This window comes from Mytilus edulis, chromosome 1 (genome assembly GCF_963676685.1).
Source record: "Mytilus edulis chromosome 1, xbMytEdul2.2, whole genome shotgun sequence".
NCBI classification, from domain to species: domain Eukaryota; kingdom Metazoa; phylum Mollusca; class Bivalvia; order Mytilida; family Mytilidae; genus Mytilus; species Mytilus edulis.
In genome coordinates this window covers 121,411,282-121,431,340 of record NC_092344.1, presented here as the reverse complement: position 1 = coordinate 121,431,340, position 20,059 = coordinate 121,411,282, and the positions used below count along the sequence as shown (strand labels likewise).

The following is a 20,059-nucleotide window of genomic DNA, read 5'->3' as shown; positions in this document are numbered from 1 at the left end:
AACAAAACAACTTTAAAAGCACAAATTACCAGTAATGATATAATCAACCAAGTTTTTAAAACACTGAATACTTCAGTCCTTGGAGATCAGATGAAATTTCACCATAATGATTTTTATTTATAGATACTTTTTAAACATAACTAGACTTTTAAAATAATTGCATAATTACTGTACAATCATCTAGGTTATCACAGTAAAATAGTCATAAAATTACAATCCACGAAAAAAGCAACAAAGGACATTTTTGATAATGATATGGTATACCCAGGGGATATTGTTTTACCAAATTATCTGATATGTTTTATATTATAGGCTAGACATAGTAATCAACTCAACTAAACAAAACATAAAGTTACATAAAGGTGATAAAAAATCAGACTGAAAAACTACCCTCTTCTACAGGGGACAGGGGTGAGATGAAAATCTGTCCCCATCTAATGGCATGCCCCTTCCCCTTTTACAGGGGGCCGAGGGTGAGATGAAAATCTGTCTTTAACTTATGCCCCTTTCCCCTTTTACAGGGGAGAGAGGGTGAGATGAAAATCTGTCCTTATCTATACACAAGATTCCAATTCAACTTCTATGAATAAACTACTAGTACCCTGTTTTGATATGTGGTCATTTTGGGGAAAACATGTTGTAGGGCATTATGATGTAAAGATATTTCTGATGTTAAATTTTGAAAGGAAAAATTATGAATTGGAAGATCATGTATGTCAGCAAGTGACAGATGGCAATATAAATCTCTGTCCTTCTATTCCTGTACACAGGTGACAGATGGTACGATAAATTGCTACAAAATTCCTTCCTGCAGAGGGTGAGATAAAACCCTATCCCCATCCTAAACTACAGGTGGCATAATATTATGGCCCAATTGCCTCCTACAGGGGACAGAAACTGGGATAACTCAGCCCCATCTTCCTCTGCAGGTTGCAGAAGCTAAATTAAACCAGCCTTTTCCAACATTTTAAGTTGTCAGTTTGGGTGACTATGCCATAGAAAGGGTTTTATAGTTTATTGAAAATTAAAATTTATAATACATCCCAGCAATCTGATCATATTTATTTTAAGTTGTGTAATTGGTGACTTCTGTATATCAGTTGATGCAGGATGTTACATATCATGCAATAACTATATACTGTAACATCAATTACATGTCATGCAGTGTAACTTCTGTAATATAATACTGATCACATGGTGTGTTATACTATTGCTATGAACTACTACACCCTGACTAATAGACCCTGACTATACTACTAAAACCCTGACTACGACTATACTATTCAGTGGCGGATCCAGAAATTTACAGAAGGTGTGCACTGACTGGCTATCATGAAGACGGGGCCCAATCCAGTCAGTTATTCCCTGTATAATCAACCAAATTTTCCCCACAAAAGTATGAGGCGGAGCATGCCCCATCCCCCCTACATTTGCCTCTGCTATTTCTATACTACATCAGGATTTTATACACATTGTTCTGTTCTTTTATTTCAACCAGGAAAACATCAAAAGACTTATTTGATCTAGATGTAATACAGAGGTTACAGTCGATTAATAACGATTCAAAATATATAATTTATTGTTTTTAATTTCTATGAATGAATGATGTATGTTTATTACAATCAAAACAAAATAAAGATATTTTATATTGTTAAATACGATGATTTATGATCTAAATGATCAATGGTATGCCATCAAAGAAGGTCAGGATTGATATTGTAAATTAAAAATTCAAAACAATGTGAGATGAACATTAACATATATTTCATTCAAATGTAACTCGTAGTATATCACATGTACTATCAAGGAAAACCCTTTTTTTATTTTTTTTTTTAACGCAATTGTGTGAGTAAATATTCTGTAAAATGAAACTTGCTCTTATCTATACTATATTAAAATAACAGTAGTTTATATATGCTGCCACTCAATTCTTATTTTCAACAATTTTTAAACTGAAAAGCACCACTTTTAAACTGATGAGAAAGGTTTTCAAAATGTGTGTACACTACTTTTAATCTAGTGGACATGACTTTTAAGTTGAAAGTTTTAACCCCTAAAATGGAGTGTGAATAACCATCATAGTGACAGTTAGAGTTGAAATTAAAACTATTTACGAGTTAAAGTTAAAATTATTAGTTAAAGGGATATCAGGGATTTATACCTCATGTCAATTTTATTTTCCTATTTTTTCAAAAGCAAACCTTTTTTAACAAACGGTCTTCAAAAGTAAACATTTTTTTTATATGTACAGTCTTCACAATTGAGCTTGTTTCTATGTCTAAACCGTCCCAAATACTGTTTCAATCTATTCTCTACTGTACATACAAATATTGTTTAACTTATAACTTAAACCGTCCCAAATACTGTTTCAATCTATTCTCTATTGTACATACAAATACTGTTTCAATCAATTCTCTATTGTACATACAAATATTGTTTAACTTATAACTTCTACTTGACATTTGACTCAGTTTGAGTCAGCTGAAATTTATATATCACTTGTCATTTGTAACAGTTTCCTCTTTTCTTTGAATTTTATGCCGATCGACCATGTTTTCTCACTCAGCATAACTTACTCAAACGATTTGTTCTTGTCATGTTAACCAAACATTATTCAATTTCAAACAATCAGTCATGATGTCTTTTCAAGAGTTTATATTGGTGTTTTAAACATTTTTTAAGGCCAACAGCCATTAATTGTCCAATAAAATATTAAAGTTCTTGTATGCTTTTAAGAAACAATAACTTGCTCCAGTTTGACTAAAACAGTAAAAAATAATAAGATACTTTGATCATTTTTATTCAGTTAACATGAACACTTAATGGGAGATAACTCTTCAGTTATAAATTGAAAGATAAATGAGAAAACTGACAGATTGAAAAGAGAAATAACAAGTGCATAACTTAATGTATGTAAAGTATAATATAAACTGAGATCTTGTTTAAAGCTGTTTGTTCTTCAGTTAATCAGAACAGAATAAACACTGAAAATAACCTCAAAATATAAATAAAGAGCTCAAAACAATATAATGAAGCAAGAAATACCAAGAAACATTGGCTTTCTAATTCTGAAAAATATTACTACTACATTGAACTCATAAATTATCTTTTGAATTTAGTTTGGCTAGTATCTGTGAAAATTCTAAATTCAAAATTTTAAAATAAATGAAAGATCATATTGAAACTAAAGCAAATGTCCTTCCTGTGACTTTGGCAAATTACAACTTAACCCTGATGATGATAAATAGAATCTGTACATTTACTTACTTTTGAAACCAGTTATTATAGAAATGACATGTCAAAAATATACCAACAAAATATGAGGCATGATGAAATAAAACTAAATATATAAGTATTAACAACTATCTATAGATTTCAAATAAATTCACCATAATAAAGAAAATAAATGAAAATACATTAGCTATCAAGAAGTCCATGATACTGAAATAAGTTGAAATTGAACTTATAATCATTCTAAAACTTTCCATGAAATTTTTAAACAATGTTATAAAATTTATTATAACTAATTAATGGTATAAAGTTATAACATATAAATTATAAACAAAAATAAAAATCTGCAAAAAATGTAAATACTGTCACAACCATAACAAGGATTATATTTGGTTTTTAATTTTTGGCATGTATAGTATACCTAAATGTATTCTGCACTATTAGAATAAATCATAAGCATTTTTCTGCAAAAGATAATGGCTGATGATATTGTGTAAAAGAAGAGTCATACTTGTTTAAAAGGAAGGTTTATTTTTATGATAATGATATGTAAATTCATACAATAAATGGAAGTATCAAACACCAAGGAAATCCCAAATGTTATTTTCCCGTACATTCTTCATACAAAGTAAACATTGTAAATCTCAATACATTTTACCTTTAATGATTAGACAATAATAAAAAAAAACAACAGCAATATTACATATCAGAAAATTTGGACAAGATCATGTAACTGTTCTAAAGGAAGAACTCCCAAGTATGTTCAAATGTATGCTCAACCCGTAAAAATCATGAAAACAACAATTATAAACAGTTTCAGCACCTTCAACAAGGAGATTTATAATTTGATAAATATCAAATTGATTTATTATGCTTTAAAAGTAATTAGTATCAGTATTATAATTACATGTACATATCAACCCTATAAAATACTTACAGAAGCATTTGATACTTATAATTACCTTTTTTGATAAGATCATGAAAACACGATTTCTATCAAGTTTTTCTTTTATCTACCTGTTGTTAGCCATTCAAAATAACATTTCATAATGAAACTTGTAGTTGCTGAGAAATGTGTTACAGAAATGTGTTACAGAAATGTGTTACATAGAATCAAATAGGTAATCCATTTTCTAGCAGGAGTAAAATAAACCATTTAGCCTTTCTTCAAAGTTATAATGTATAAACTGGATCAAAACAAAAACTTTCTCAAAAGCAATTCATGGTAATGAAAGAGTCCTAACAAGAACAATGTTCATGATATTTTCACAATCAAAAGAACACAATATGGAATTTAAAGTTGATCATTAACTCATCATTATACACCTATATTACAAATATATATAGATCTGTAAACATACCCAAATAGATCTGAACATATCAATCAGAATGAAAGACAAACTTGATCTTAAAATTATAATATTGTAACAATATATTGAAAATGCAATACTGGAAGGGAAAAAAAAGGGTAAAAAGTATATGTCTTAGCTCCTCTGATGCAGGCTATTAAAAGTTAAGCATTTGTATGATACCTTTTATATATTGATTCAACCAATGGGACTAAAACTAAACAATAGAGGTATTCCAAACTTTATATACAGAATATCTACATCAATGGTAGATTTAACTCTACGAATTTTGAGGTTAGAGGATATTATCATCCAAAATTAAAAGAATATTTCCACCATTTGAAAAATATTACATTAATATAATGTATGTTTGAAAATGTTTCAATCATACAAGTTTTAAGATGTTTGTAAAGTTTTATAAACAGTTTCTTAATTACTAGTACTGTAAATTCAAGAAATTATTGTGATGTTTTTATTATTACAAAAATGCGACAGGGTTATAATCGTAATAATTTAATCCACATTTTGAAATTTTTTATATGAATTAAACAGGACTTTTCTCAATATTGCAAAAATTTAAATTGCATTTTAGTAATAAAATGACAAAATCGCAATAATAAATGCACACAATAATTTCTGAATTTACAGTAATATAAATTCAGATCTGACAATTTTTTATCATTATGTTCTTATCACAGATATGTTTCATCAAGTTTTCAAGCCTTCTTTGTTGGTTCTGGAATGTATATTGGTTTTATATTTTCTGGCTTATAAACTCTGAAATACAAAATGAAATCTCTAAATAATCTTCAGTTTTTTTATGTTTTAACTGTCATTTTGTTATTCCTTTGAGTAATATTTTGTACAACTGTCATCTTTTATTCTTTGTGTAATATTTTGTACAACTGTCATCTTTTATTCTTTGTGTAATAATTTGTGTACAACTGTCATCTTTTATTCTTTGTGTAATAATTTGTGTACAACTGTCATCTTTTATTCTTTGTGTAATAATTTGTGTACAATTGTCATCTCTTTATGTGTTATGTTTTGTTGACAAGTATTATCTTTTCTCCTTTGTGTGCAACTGTCACCTTTTCAATTTGACAATGTGTAAATTCTTGAAAAATATTATAATAAATTTGTGGAAGTGTTATAAGAGGTAAAATTTGTGGAAGTGTTATAAGAGGTAAAACTTCAAGTAGATCTAAGACTAACTTTGGAAATTGTTATTAAATTAGAAGAAAGAAATAAGCCCAAAATGTTTTGTGAATATTTCTTGACTTGACTTATTACCTGTAAGGAGAAGCAGGAACACCAACCATCATTACAGGGGTACCATTAATGAATAATCTCCACATACTCTGTATAAAGAAAGATAACACTGTTCTTACAATAAAAGTCATTAAAATCATTTTTTAATCCTTAACTTCTTATTAAAATGAATCGAATAAATGTCATCAAATTTTATATTTAAGTTGTTTTATTTTCAAATATTCAATTTAGTAAAATGCAATTATGCATTATCAATCTACAAATTAATAAAGAAAGTTATCTCCCATTTTCTACAAGGTCTGAAGTATCTATAAAAAGATTAACATGTGTTAAGTTTATTGAGACCTCAGAATGTTTATCAGGAAATCAATAAAGTCTCTTAGCATGAAAATAAAGTGGATATCGAATGGTGGATTTAATAGGTAGTGTATATACTCCATAAATATCATCTGCATTACCTTATGAAAACCTCTGACATCCAGGTCCCATAGATGATAGCACTAAAAATATAAAGTTATATTATGGTATTAGTTTATAATTCAAAAAGACAAGGCTATTATGGCATTCAGTATTGACAACACATTATGAAAGATATTCAACTATTTTAAATCTATACAATAAGTTCTTGGTGTAATGTGTGAGATTTAAAGTTCATTGTGAAGACACCAAAGCAACTGCTGTCAAGATGATAAACAGCAATAAAAGTGATGTTCTTTCGTTAGATTTGCTAATAACCACTATTTTTTGGACCATTGTGTGATATAAATTGACCCATAATTAAACTTTCACAATCAACTGAATAACTTAAATCCTTCTAATCTTGTTTTTCAATCTTTGATAAATAACATGTTTAACCCTGCCACATTATTGGGCCTGTTTTACATCAAGAGCCTTTAGCCTTTGTAAGTCTTCTATGTTTTTGAGTTTAGTGTGATGTCCATTTTCACTGAACTAGTACACATTTTTGTTTAGAAGCCATGCTAAATCCTGCCTTCTAGTTCAGGATTTTCTAGCTGTGTTGAAGAACCATTGGTGGCCTTGGGCTGTTTTCTGGTCTTTGGACGGGTTGTTGTCTCTTTGATATATTCACCATTTCCATGTGAAGAAAAATTAATACCTGAATGGTAGTTAATGTTGATATCAGGACACTCCAATTAATTATAATTGAAATATTCATATTCTCTGTCAGAGTCCTATGAATCCTTTATCTAACAGCACAGTGAATATTAAACGCTGACTGAATAGAAATGTATTTTCCCTGTGACAATCCTTATGAAAACTTATGTGTGTACTAAACATAACCTACCTTTGCTAACTGTTTCCAGGTAACGTAATCTGTTGATATATTCATGGAAATATACATTAAATGAGGTTCTAACTGAAATGAAAACAAATTTTTTTTTGAACTGTTGACAAAGTAATGGACTAGCAAGAGGTTATAAACATACAGGATAAAACAAACAAGATTCTGAATCTCTGATATCTATAAATACTTTACTTTTGTTATCTTATCTATGATTTATTACCCAGAAACTTATAAAACAAATCAACAGTATGATTACTGACAAGTAGGTCACCATATCATGTATTATTGATTCATATCGATAATATACTGTGGATTCATTTTATTTTCGTGGGTATCAATTTTCGTGGGTTGAGGAAAAGTTGCATTTTCGTGGATATTTGATTTCATGGTTTAGCAATCTCTGAATACAATGTCTATATAATATTTTTAATTCGTTGAATATTTGAATTCCTGGTTCATCTGTACCCTTGAAACCCACGCAAATTGGTATTCAACGAATAAATAAAGATTCCACAACTGCAACAAGTGTATTAGGATATTTCTCCACTCGAGACAGTTAAATTTTAAATAATTAAAATTTAACTGTTGAGAGTGGAGAAATATTATAATACACGAGTTACAGTGGTGGAATCTGATTCTCTTATGATTTTTATCCTTCCTTTTCAAAGATTTTTTGTACTATTTCTTGGCAGTCATTTTTTATGGGTGGAGGAAGCATGAGTGCCCTTAGAAAACCACTGAACTTAGATAGGAAAACTGACAATCCTAGTCAAATAAGGTTGGAGTCAAGTGCACCTTCACAAGCAGGTTCAAACTCACAACCTCAGTGATGACTGGCTAGTGATTACAGTAGTAGAACTACTTAATACACTTTACCACCGAGGCCCCTGTGTTATTTTATATACTTAATTTGGCTGTGTATAGAAAACACTTTTTTTTTCAAAAAACATGTAGTTTAAACAAAGGGTGTGGATTATACCCAACTATAGACGGTGTTCAATTTTGATAAAAAGTTTGTTTTTTTAAAATATAATTTTTTCTTCATTATCAATGTTTATTGGAGATGTATATTTTTTTTATTAGTTTTAAATTGAATATTCAACAATCTATTTTCAATATTATTTTTTTATTTTATGATAGATATAAATGAAGATTAAATTCATGGATTAATAGGTCCCTTTCAAAGAATTTTTACAGTGACCTAGACTTTTATTTAAATATTTTTATTTCCGCTTTTTTTTACTGAACTTTTTTTCATGATCTTAAGGGGATGAAAATGGGTGTGTATTATACATAAATGTGCTATATATACGGCTGATTACGGTAACACACTGTTAAAGAAAGGTAAATGTGATGCAATCAAAATTTTATACTTGATCTGTGTCTTGTGGTTATAAACACTGTATATAAGAATCATAACTTTTGGTTGATGCAAACTTAATTCAGAGAATGGAAATGCAAATATTTTCCATTTGTAAAGGGGCATAACTCTTCAGAGGTAAAAGAGATACCACACAAATTCAACAGTGATCAGTGGTAACAAGTAGTGTGTTTTAGTGTCATTACAGTTGGTTGAGGTATACTTAATTTAGTAAACAGACACCAATTTGGGAAGTATGGATGGACATACAGATGGACAAAGAGAACTCACCTGATTATGAGGTATAAAGTTTTCTTTACAAGGATCTAAAGTATGATCTAATATTGCAGATGACTTGATTAATTCTACTATTAATTCTTCATAAGCATCTTTCTTCATTCTGAAAATAAAAACTTAAATATAATTGCCAAATAATCAATTACTACAACAACAACATATGAAGGCTGGTTTTCTGACTTTTCTCTTATTTTTGTGTTCTAAAACTTTATGAGCTTGTATTAAATGATTTAGAATTTGAGTGAAGCTTTATCAGATATATACTTACATCAGACATACTTTTGCTATGGAATACAAAAACTGAACTGAAACCTAATATAAACAAAGAATCTTGATCATAACTGATGGTAGTGTCCATTTTGAACATACAGAGATGTTCTAGTACTGGCTGCTTATAGATGTAAATGTCTTTAAAATTTAAATTTTAGTGTTGAATTTTTATTTTTGAATTTGTTAAGTGGATGTAGGCACTTTTGTGTTGAAAAATTTCCATAGAATTTCATACTGTTAGAATATATTTTACTGAATACCAATATAAATATTGTCTGTCTTACCTGTCCACATCTTTTAATTTAACATTAGGTTTTGTAAGAAAGGAATGTTTTTTGAAATAAACTTCTTGGAAGTATGGATTCATATTAAGTCCTTTAGAACCAAAATGATATGTCCTAGATATGTCTGGTATAATACACTCTCTGTCTTTACGGATCATATTGGTTCTCATCCACATATCCCAGTCCCATTGCTGTATAAATATAAACATTGAAAAACATTTATTCTGGTTCATGTAAATGTTGCTTTTTATTATTAACCAGATGCTCCCCAGGGCGCAGCTTTATATGATTGCAGAGCTCAAACCTGAACAGTTGGGGCAAGTATGGATACAAAAGAGGGACGAAAGATACCAAAAGGGACAGTCAAACTCATAAATCTAAAACAAACTGACAACGCCATGGCTAAAAATGAAAAAGACAAACAGAAAAACAATAGTAAACATGACACAACATAGAAAACTAAAGAATAAACAACACGAACCCCACCATAAACTAGGGGTTATCTCAGGTGCTCCGGATGGGTAAGCAGATCCTGTTCCACATGTGGCACCCGTCGTGTTGCTTATGTGATAACAAAATACAACATTCAAGCTTGATACAGGTCTTTTGGATTGTGATCAAATTATTGACATAATATGAGTTTCTGACACAAAACAAATGTCAAGATCTTACAAATCTAATATGCAATATTGTGCAATTAAAGATTTATTCTTCAAACTTTTAAAAAATTTGGAAAAAAAAAATTGAAAACTACTACCACCCCCCTTTTTTTTGCAATAAGTCCAAAACCTGACATTTCTTTATACATTATTTACAAGTAGTGTAAGGGAGGTGAATCCAAACATAGCAAACATTGTATGTTAACTGGTTTTTTTTACCTTCCTTACTCTGCTTTTAAATTGTCTTAATTGTCCCTTGACCAGAAAAACCTAGTTTGACCCCTTTTTTTGTCCCTGATTCCAAAACATTTTGAGCCATAACCCCCAAAAGTCATTACTAACCATCCCTTAATGGTATGGAATCTTGTGGTATAATTTCAGAGATATTTATCCACTTAAACACAAGTTATTGTTTGAAAACTACAAAAATGCTTATTTTGGGCCCCTTTTTTTGCCCTTAATTACTGAACTATTGGGGCCATAACCCCCAAAATCAATCCCAACCTTCCTTTAATGGTATTAAACTTCTGGTAAAAATTTATAGAGATCCATTCACTAAATCTAAAGTAATTGTCGGAAAACTTAGTTTTCCCCCTTTTTTTGCCCCTAATTTCACCTTTTTCAGCCCCCAATTCCAAAACATTTTGAGCCATAACCCCCCAAAGTCATTACTAACCATCACTTCATGGTATGGAAACTTGTGGTATAATTTCAGAGAGATTCATACACTTTTAAACACAAGTTATTGTTTGAAAAATACAATAAACTGTTATCAGAGAGATATGTCTGGCCTTTTTGTAATTTTGATTACTGTGGATTCATTTATTTTCGTGGGTTCCAATTTTCGTGGATTAAGGAAAACCTGTATGTTCGTGGATATTTAATTTCGTGGTTTTACGGATGTCTGCATACAAGCCTATATAAAATATGAACATTTCATTTCGTGGTACACTTGTACCCACGAAATCCACGAAAATTGGTATCCAACGAATAATAATGAATCCACAGAATGCAAATGTTGAAATCAAATTAGCAATACTTTAACATCTTACACAAGTTATGAAAGTATTCAAAGTCAATGAACCATGACTGAGTTACATGGCTAAACAATCTCCATGTAAATGAGAAGTGCCAATGCTTATACAACTGCATACCAAAGACCATCATGACCATTGACTTATTATAAGTCGATCCCAAATCTAAAAACAAACATTTACTAGTAAACTATAGAAAAGTTTCAAAGTCAATAAGAGGGGGTGGGGCTATATAATCTCCATGGAAACAATACTTGCAAATGCCAATAAATTTGCATACCATATATCATTGACTTAACATTAGCAGTTCATCTTAAACTGATCTAATCACAAACTAATACATGTAAACTAAAGTCATTAAACTGTGACTGAGGGGTGAGGCCAAATATTCTCCATGGAAAAGAGATGTGCCAATGCTTATACAACTGAATACCAATTAACATTGGCCTACCACTAATGGTTCCCCTTGAATTGACCTAATCACAAACTAATTCATGATAACTCAGAAAAATTTTCAATGAAAAATATGATTGACCTACCACTTGTGGTTCACAATAAACTAGACCTAATCACAAACTAATACATTGTCTCGCTTTTTGACCCTGTCAAGGCAAGACAAAATTGCTTATTTTGGGCCCCCTTTGGCCCCTAATTCCTAAACTATTGGAACTATAACCCCCATAATCAATCCCAACCTTCCATTAGTGGTATTAAACCTTCTGGTAAAAATTTATAGAGATCCATTCACTAAATCTAAAGTTATTGTCCGGACACTAAATGCGTCTTCGGAGGACATGATACCATTATATGACGCAATTTTTTTTATTTTTGTGGTCGTATAAAAAGCCTAGAAACAAATAAACCAATATTTTGAACTGAATTATCTCCCTTTGTCTTAAATTGTAGGTGTAATAGAGTAAATCATATTCCATGTACTGTGAATTCAGAAATTATTGCAAGACTCGTTATCAATGTTAATAATGCGACAAAGTTAGCATCGCAATAATAAGAACTGGCATTCTGATATCCTATACATATTTTAATGCAGATTATCCTGATATTGCATTAATTAATCTCCCACATTTGTCCGTTCTTCAAGAAGTATATTGTGGTGTATAATATTCTTTCTGTTATATTTATATATTATTTTAAAGTATTCTTTACATAGCTGACACTTAATTTCTGTAAATTTGATGTTCAATTTACAGATTACCAGTAATTTAACAAACAATCAAATTTAAACTTACTTTTTCAGGAGTAGGCCACTGTGGTTCTAGTTCATTTTTATATAACTTTCGTTTTAAGAGCCATCCTAAACCTGGCATAGTTTCTACTTTGTATAATAATGTTTCGTCTTTACAGGAATGGTTATAACCCTGAAATGATGCAGATAAGATAAGATAAATTTTATTTCCAATAGAGGACCCATTATAGGCATAATCAGTACATTGATTTTTTATCACACAATTGCAATAGACAATTACACAAGAAATCAAAAATAGAAATACAACTGACAAAAAACATGAAATATAAATTAAGTTAATAATACATGTAGTCAGATACATGTTAAACCCTGAAATAATACTCAGGTCTGAAAAACATAGAGATTCTCCTCCTGTAGCAAGGGAATAAAACTAAAAATATCAAAAAACTCAAAACTTATTAATGTAATATACAAACTGTAATTTTGACAGGGGAGAATACTTTTCAGCTAATAAATATTTTGAAAAGAGATATTTAGACACTATATGTATATTGTTTTTATACTGAAATCGATAAAAAATAAAAAAAATAAAAAATAATATGTAACAAATATTGTTTAAAACCAGATGCTCTGCAGGGCGCAGATTTATACGACCGCAGAGGTTGAACCCTGAACGGTTGGGGCAAGTATGGACACAACATTCAAGCTGGATACAGCTCTAAATTTGGATTGTGATTAAATAGTTGACACAGCATAGGTTTCTGACACAGAATGAATGTGGTCTTAACTTAAATTTTTTTTTTGCCTTTGAGCAATTCACTATGCTGTTGAATATTAATCCTCTCAAAAAAATGTTTGAAGAAATTTTCTTTTTATTTATGAAATCTGAAATGAGAAAAATTTACCCCCCCCCCCCCCTCCCCATTTTTTTTCACATCCCCCTTTCCCTTTTTCCAAAACTGATCTCAATTCAAATTTCTAATGGAGTTTGCAACAATAACTACTCATTTAAATACATCATAAAATATTAAAATGTAACAAAAGGTGCTTGTTATCACTGAATGGTAAAGATTGTTTTAATTTATCAGTTGGTAGTAAAAGAGAATATACATTGTATATTGTATAAAACAATGATTTAAGTTGACTCAACTACTATTCTGGACAAAGAAAGATAACTCCAATCAATTGAAAATTTCTTGCTATTGCACAATATTGTGCAATTAGATATTTCTGCCTATTGCGCAATACTGTGCAATTGAAGATTTCTTGCTATTGCGCAATACTAAGCAATTGAAAATTTCTTGCTATTGAACAATACTGTGCAATTGAAGATTTCTTGCTATTGCTGAATACTGTGCAATTGAAAATTTCTTGCTATTGCACAATACTTAATTATAATAATTTTGGATCCTGATTTGAACCAACTTGAAAACTGGGACCATAAACAAAAATCTAAGTACATGTTTAGATTCAGCATATCAAACCAGATGCTCCGCAGGGCGTAGCTTTATACGACCGCAGAGGTTGAACCCTGAACGGTTAGGGCAAGTATGGACACAACATTCAAGCTGGATTCAGCTCTAAATTTGGATTGTGATTAAATAGTTGACACAGCATAGGTTTCTGACACAGAATGAATGTGTTCTAATGAACTTAAAATTTTTGTTTCTCTTAGAGCAATTCACTATGCTGTTGAATATTAATCCTCTCAAAAAAATGTTTGAAGAAATTTTCTTTTTTATTTATGAAATTTCAAATGAGAAAAATTGAACCCAATTTTTTTAATCACATCCCCCTTTCCCTTATTCCAAAACTAATCTCAATTAAAATTTCTAATGGAGTTTGCAACAATAACTACTCATTTAAATACATCATAAAATATTAAGATGTAAAAAAACTGCTTGTTATCACTGAATGGTAAAGATTATTTTAATTTATCAGTTGGTAGTAAAAAGTGAATATACATTGTATATTGTATATAACAAAGATTTAAGTTGATTCTGGACAAAGAAAGATAACTCCAATTAAAAAAAAATCTTGCTATTGCACAATATTTTGCAATTAGATATTTCTTGCTTACTATTCTGGACAAAGAAAGATAACTCTAATTAAAAAAAAATTTGATATTTCACAATATTGTGCAATTAGATATTTCTTGCCATTGCGCAATACTGTGCAATTGAAAAGACTTGCTATTACACAATACTTAATATAATAATTTTAGATCCTGATTTGGACCAACTTGAAAACTGGGCCCATAATAAAAAATCTAAGTACATTTTTGGATTCAGCATATCAAAGAACTTCAAGATTTCAATTTTTGTTAAAATCAGACTAAGTTTAATTTTGGACCCTTTGGACTTTAGTGTAGACCAATTTGAAAACAGGACCAAAAATGAAGAATCTACATACACAGTTAGATTTGGAATATCAAAGAACCCCATTTATTCAATTTTTGATGAAATCAAACAAAGTTTAATTTTGGACCCCGATTTGGACCAACTTGAAAACTGGGCCAATAATCAAGAATCTAAGTACATTTTTAGATTCAGCATATCAAAGAACCTAACTGATTCATTTTTTGTCAAAATCAAACTAAGTTTAATTTTGGACCCTTTGGACCTTAATGTAGACCAATTTGAAAACGGGACCAAAAGTTAAGAATCTACATACACAGTCATGACAGTTAGATTCAGCATATCAAAGAACCCCAATTATTCAATTTTGATGAAATCAAACAAAAGTTTAATTTTGGACCCTTTGGGCCCCTTAATATGTTGGGACCAAAACTCCCAAAATCAAACCCAACCTTTCTTTTATGGTCATAAACCTTGTGTTTAAATTTCATAGATTTCTATTTACTTATACTAACGTTATGGTGCGAAAACCAAGAAAAATGCTTATTTGGGTCCCTTTTTGGCCCCTAATTCCTAAACTGTTGGGACCTAAACTCCCAAAATCAATACCAACCTTCCTTTTGTAGTCATTAACATTGTGTTTAAATTTCATTGATTTCTATTTACTTAAACTAATGTTATTGTGCGAAAACCAAGAATAATGCTTATTTGGGCCCTTTTTTGGCCCCTAATTCCTAAACTGTTGAGACCAAAACTCCCAAAATCAATCCCAACCTTTCTTTTGTGGTCATAAACTTTGTGTCAAAATTTCATAGATTTCTATTAACTTAAACTAAAGTTATAGTGCGAAAACCAAGAAAATGCTTATTTGGGCCCTTTTTGGCCCCTAATTCCTATAATGTTGGGACCAAAACTCCCAAAATCAATACCAACCTTCCTTTTGTGGTCATAAACCTTGTGTTAAAATTTCATAGATTTCCATTCACTTTTACTAAAGTTAGAGTGCGAAAACTAAAAGTATTCGGACGCCGGACGACGACGACGACGACGACGACGCAGACGCCAACGTGATAGCAATATACGACGAAAATTTTTTCAAAATTTGCGGTCGTATAAAAAGCCAAAGAATTCAATTTTTGTTAAAATCAAATTTAGTTTAATTTTGGACCCTTTGGACTATAATGTAGACCAATTTGAAAACGGGACCAAAAATTAAGAATCTACATACACAGTTAGATTTGGCATATCAAAGAACCCCAATTATTCAATTTTTGATGAAATCAAACAAAGTTTAATTTTGGATCCCGATTTGGACTAACTTGAAAACTGGGCCAATAATCAAAAATCTAAGCACATTTTTAGATTCAACATATTAAAAAACCCCAAGGATTCAATTTTTGTTAAAATCAAACTAAGTTTAATTTTGGACCCTTTGGACCTTAATGTAGACCAATTTGAAAACGGGACCAAAATTTAAGAATCTACATACACAGTTAGATTTAGCATATCAAAGAACCCCAATTATTCAATTTTTGATGAATTCAAACAAAGTTCAATTTTGGACCCTTTGGGCCCCTTATTCCTAAACTGTTGGGACCAAAACTCTCAGAATCAAACCCAACCTTCCTTTTATGTTCATAAACCTTGCGTTTAAATTTCATAGATTTCTATTTACTTATACTTAAGTTATGGTGCGAAAACCAAGAATAATGCTTATTTTGACATTGATATTTTAAGGAATTAGAAAGGGAAAATGAACTTAATTAATAACATTTAATAAACATGGTATATAAATTACCAATTTGAAGACCTAACAAGTTTAAATTCATAAAAGTTTGACCATTGTTACTACACATTGTCATGGTTGTGACGTGACGTTGTTGATGAAATACAGTAGTTCCGGTAAGAAGGCGGGGCTTATAGGTTAGTTGAGGTCATTGACGTATAAAGCTAATGTTTATACGTATAGTCTTATCTGTATAATTAAATAGCTGATTGCAGTATAAACAATATTTCTACAAATCAAGTTTACCCTACTTTGTGAAAAAGCAAGAATCCTTTTTTTTCTATCTTCATCACATTTCAATTTGTTCACATCTATCTATTTCTTTTATATAAAATAACAGTTCACTTTGCAGGAGTCTTGATTTTTCAAAGATAACCCCATATCTATTTCAATTATTTTCTCTATTTATTCGATCTGATTACTCTAAAGAATTCTAACGTAATCCAAAATTTCTCTAAATACCTGATCATTCCAAGCAGATATGCAGTAAAGTGATTCATCTTCTTCTAAAAGGTGGAGGGTCTGACTAAAATAACTAAAATAAAAACATAAGTAGATTATATAACTAAATTAACTTGTAGTATAAACGGTATGTGGATAGTTCTGATTAAAATAAAGAGATAAACTATAGAAATCGATGAAATCTGAAAGTGTATCATGTCAAAATATTTGGTTTCTCTCTTTTAAAATGGCATTTTACTGATTTTATATCCCCTGTGAACAAGGACTGTGTGGAAAATAATCGGTAAAATTTTAAAGATTTTTATCCACTAAACAACTTGAAAAAAACATTTAATTGGACCATACTTCTTTTTTTTAATAAAGATTTGTATTATAACTTACTTGAGGAAATCTGGAGAAACATCCAAATCTTCTTCTATAATTATGGCATACTTTGATTCCTGTATAAGATATAAATTTAACATGAACTGAAACCCTGAGTATGGATATAATGTGATATTAGGAGAATAGATAATGATTGCATATGTTATACAACTTAATTCTAATACATTCAGCGCTCACTTACTGACACAGGGTTGGCAAAGTATTACCCGCCCGGGTTTTACTGGGCGGGAAAACCCGGGTTTTCCCGGGCTGGGCAATACTCCCTGAAAAGGGGAATACTGGGTAATACTGGGCAATATGATTTTTTAAGCTTATTTCAATACAAAATAGTAAAGACTAGTTGTAGTTTCATAGTATTGTAGCTAAATACATACATTTTATACAGATAACCATTGAAAGTCATCAAAAATTCAATTTCATTCTCTTCTCCACATAATTCTATGTAGGCAAAATACAATATTTGCACAATTTAGGATTCCTCATTAATTTCCAAGCATTGTTTCCATAATCTTAACACTTTATTGCAGTGTTTAAGTGAATTGTAAAGTAAATTGCTATACATGTATACACAATCATGATTGCTAAATAAACACCCTACAGGGTCTTGTCATTAACTCTTATAGAAATGAAGACTGATTATTGTTATATAAACATATCTGTGTTCTAATCTGAATAATTACTTATTAATTAGTTTTGTACATTTGTACATCAAAGTAATTTTTCTTACATGTACATGTAATCCTTAAATTCTTTATACTAGTTATATATTTGAAAAAATATTTTTTTATCAGAGTTGTTAGAATAATTCTGTCTCAGATGTATACTCTTGTACTTTTGTACATGTATGTATCATAAGACTCTCAAACAAGTAAACTTATTTATAAATAAAAATAGGTTTACATATATCTTAAATGTATTGCATTTGTGTTTGATTACTGAATCCTCTTTAAAATTTAGGCCAGTATCTTATTTTACCCAGTATTGCCCAGTATTACCCAGTAAAACCCGGGTTTTCCCAGTATTTCCCACTGGGCTGGGCAATACTCATAAAACCCGGTTTTTGCCAACCCTGTACTGACAGTTTATGCGCTTAATATCAGGTTCCCAATTCTGATATATCATAAGTCTTAAGTGCGTGATGATATGTAAAACAAAGTCCGATTCATATTTTGGTGTTATTTTGATAAGATTCAGGAATGAAATACTCACAGGATATAGATTAAACGTAGCGGTCAGACTAGCTTTATAATGCTGAGATACTCTGGCATTCCTGACACCTAATGGTGTATGCTGTATACCACGTAAACCAAACAACTTAGTCACTTGTAATGGTTCCTGGAAAAAAAGTGGAATCATTAGTGTATATGTTTGCTGTGTAATAGGTTTTTACTTGAATCTACACTAAAGATTTATAAGAACTGTTTTATAAATAAAAAAAATATCATTTAGAGAGTGGAAAAAAACAAAACAAAATTATTTTACTTGCCAAAAAATTTAAATCATTATTATAAAACAAAGCAAACTGAATTTTTAACACAAGTTAAAGCCTGACCTTTAATTTTGAATAAGCGAAAGCACTGTGTTTCCTCTGTTTAAACATAAGGTTAAAACTTCTTTATACCTTGACATACTTTGTCAGATTTTCAGACTTTAATTCTATTAGTTCATTTGATTAAACATTTGATATCTGGTTGCTCAATAAATATTAAATCTTCTGAGTTCAAATGTGTCTCCTTAATTATGCCAATAATTGACCCCTTCCTCCACAACTCCTTCAATCTTGTCCCTCTATATAAGTACTTACATCAAAATATCCATCAATAAATACTGTAATCATTTTAGGATCAGCACCTGGTATCTGTAGTAAATTCTTCAACATTCTGTAATCAATGAAAATTATGATTTTGAAGTTAGACTCAAAAGTATCATAATTAATCTGTGGTTAGATATTTAAAAGTATGAATAATAAAGCATTTACAGAAATTCCAGCATTCCAGAAGAAATAGGTTTCCAGATTATTGACTTTTTTTTTTATCCATTATACCGTATAGCGGGTTATTTTTGCAGGGTGTAAATTTTCGCTATTTGCGGAGAGAACAAAACCGCCAACTTAAATTCCGCCAATTTAAAAGTCTACATACAAAGGTATTGATAAAAGTTTTGAATACGCCAAAATAATAGGCACAAAAGTAACCCCCTATAAGGTAGTTAATTCCACAGAATGTTCTAAGTCTAGTTATACTCAACAAAGAAAACTTGTTTATTGTTCGGACTTGTTAAAGGGCACATGTATATATTTGACCAACTTTTGTTGTTAGTTTGCTGTCTCAATGAGGCTTACCAACATCATCTTGCATAATTTTTATGTTACAAAACGTTTATCATTTTTTTACAGAAATGTAATGGGGTTTTAACCAGGCAATGTTTTCTATGATCTCTTGTACTTGTATAAATAAGAAAATCAAAGACCAAAATTTGGATGTGGTCTCAAAATCTCAAACAATGAAGTAGTAACTTGCAAACTAATATTGATGAAGTACATTAAACATGTATTTTTCCAAAAAATTATCTGACATTGATATCAATTACTTACCTAAATAAATAATGTGGTCTGTCACTAGCAATAATAACTATTGGTACTTTTCCTATATTATTAGGTATCAACTGAAAACATACAAAATATTCAAATATTCAAATTATTTATTCAGTCCTAAATTGTAATAATAGCCATGTTACATTACCGGTATGTATAACTAGACCTCAATATATAGAATTGATAATATAACAAAACTGTAGAAAGAATT

The 20,059-nt window shown here is 30.1% G+C and overlaps 1 protein-coding gene across 4 annotated transcripts in view; it reads right to left on the bottom strand.

Annotated features, from left to right (window-relative positions):
• Positions 1 to 2,779: 2,779 nt before the first annotated feature.
• Positions 2,780 to 20,059, bottom strand: part of LOC139504545 (protein O-linked-mannose beta-1,2-N-acetylglucosaminyltransferase 1-like) — a 40,719-nt gene continuing 23,439 nt past the window's right edge. For all 4 annotated transcript variants that reach the window (XM_071294644.1, XM_071294645.1, XM_071294651.1 and 1 more), the window contains 12 exons: positions 19,849 to 19,919; positions 19,060 to 19,135; positions 18,465 to 18,590; positions 17,253 to 17,311; positions 16,872 to 16,944; positions 12,310 to 12,438; positions 9,370 to 9,560; positions 8,810 to 8,918; positions 7,159 to 7,230; positions 6,311 to 6,352; positions 5,874 to 5,941; positions 2,780 to 5,357 (listed from right to left, as the gene is read on the bottom strand). In XM_071294644.1, the coding sequence (XP_071150745.1) occupies positions 5,297 to 5,357; positions 5,874 to 5,941; positions 6,311 to 6,352; positions 7,159 to 7,230; positions 8,810 to 8,918; positions 9,370 to 9,560; positions 12,310 to 12,438; positions 16,872 to 16,944; positions 17,253 to 17,311; positions 18,465 to 18,590; positions 19,060 to 19,135; positions 19,849 to 19,919 (1,077 nt within the window). In that variant the 3' untranslated portion in view covers positions 2,780 to 5,296. The remainder of the gene's footprint in view (positions 5,358 to 5,873; positions 5,942 to 6,310; positions 6,353 to 7,158; positions 7,231 to 8,809; positions 8,919 to 9,369; positions 9,561 to 12,309; positions 12,439 to 16,871; positions 16,945 to 17,252; positions 17,312 to 18,464; positions 18,591 to 19,059; positions 19,136 to 19,848; positions 19,920 to 20,059) is intronic.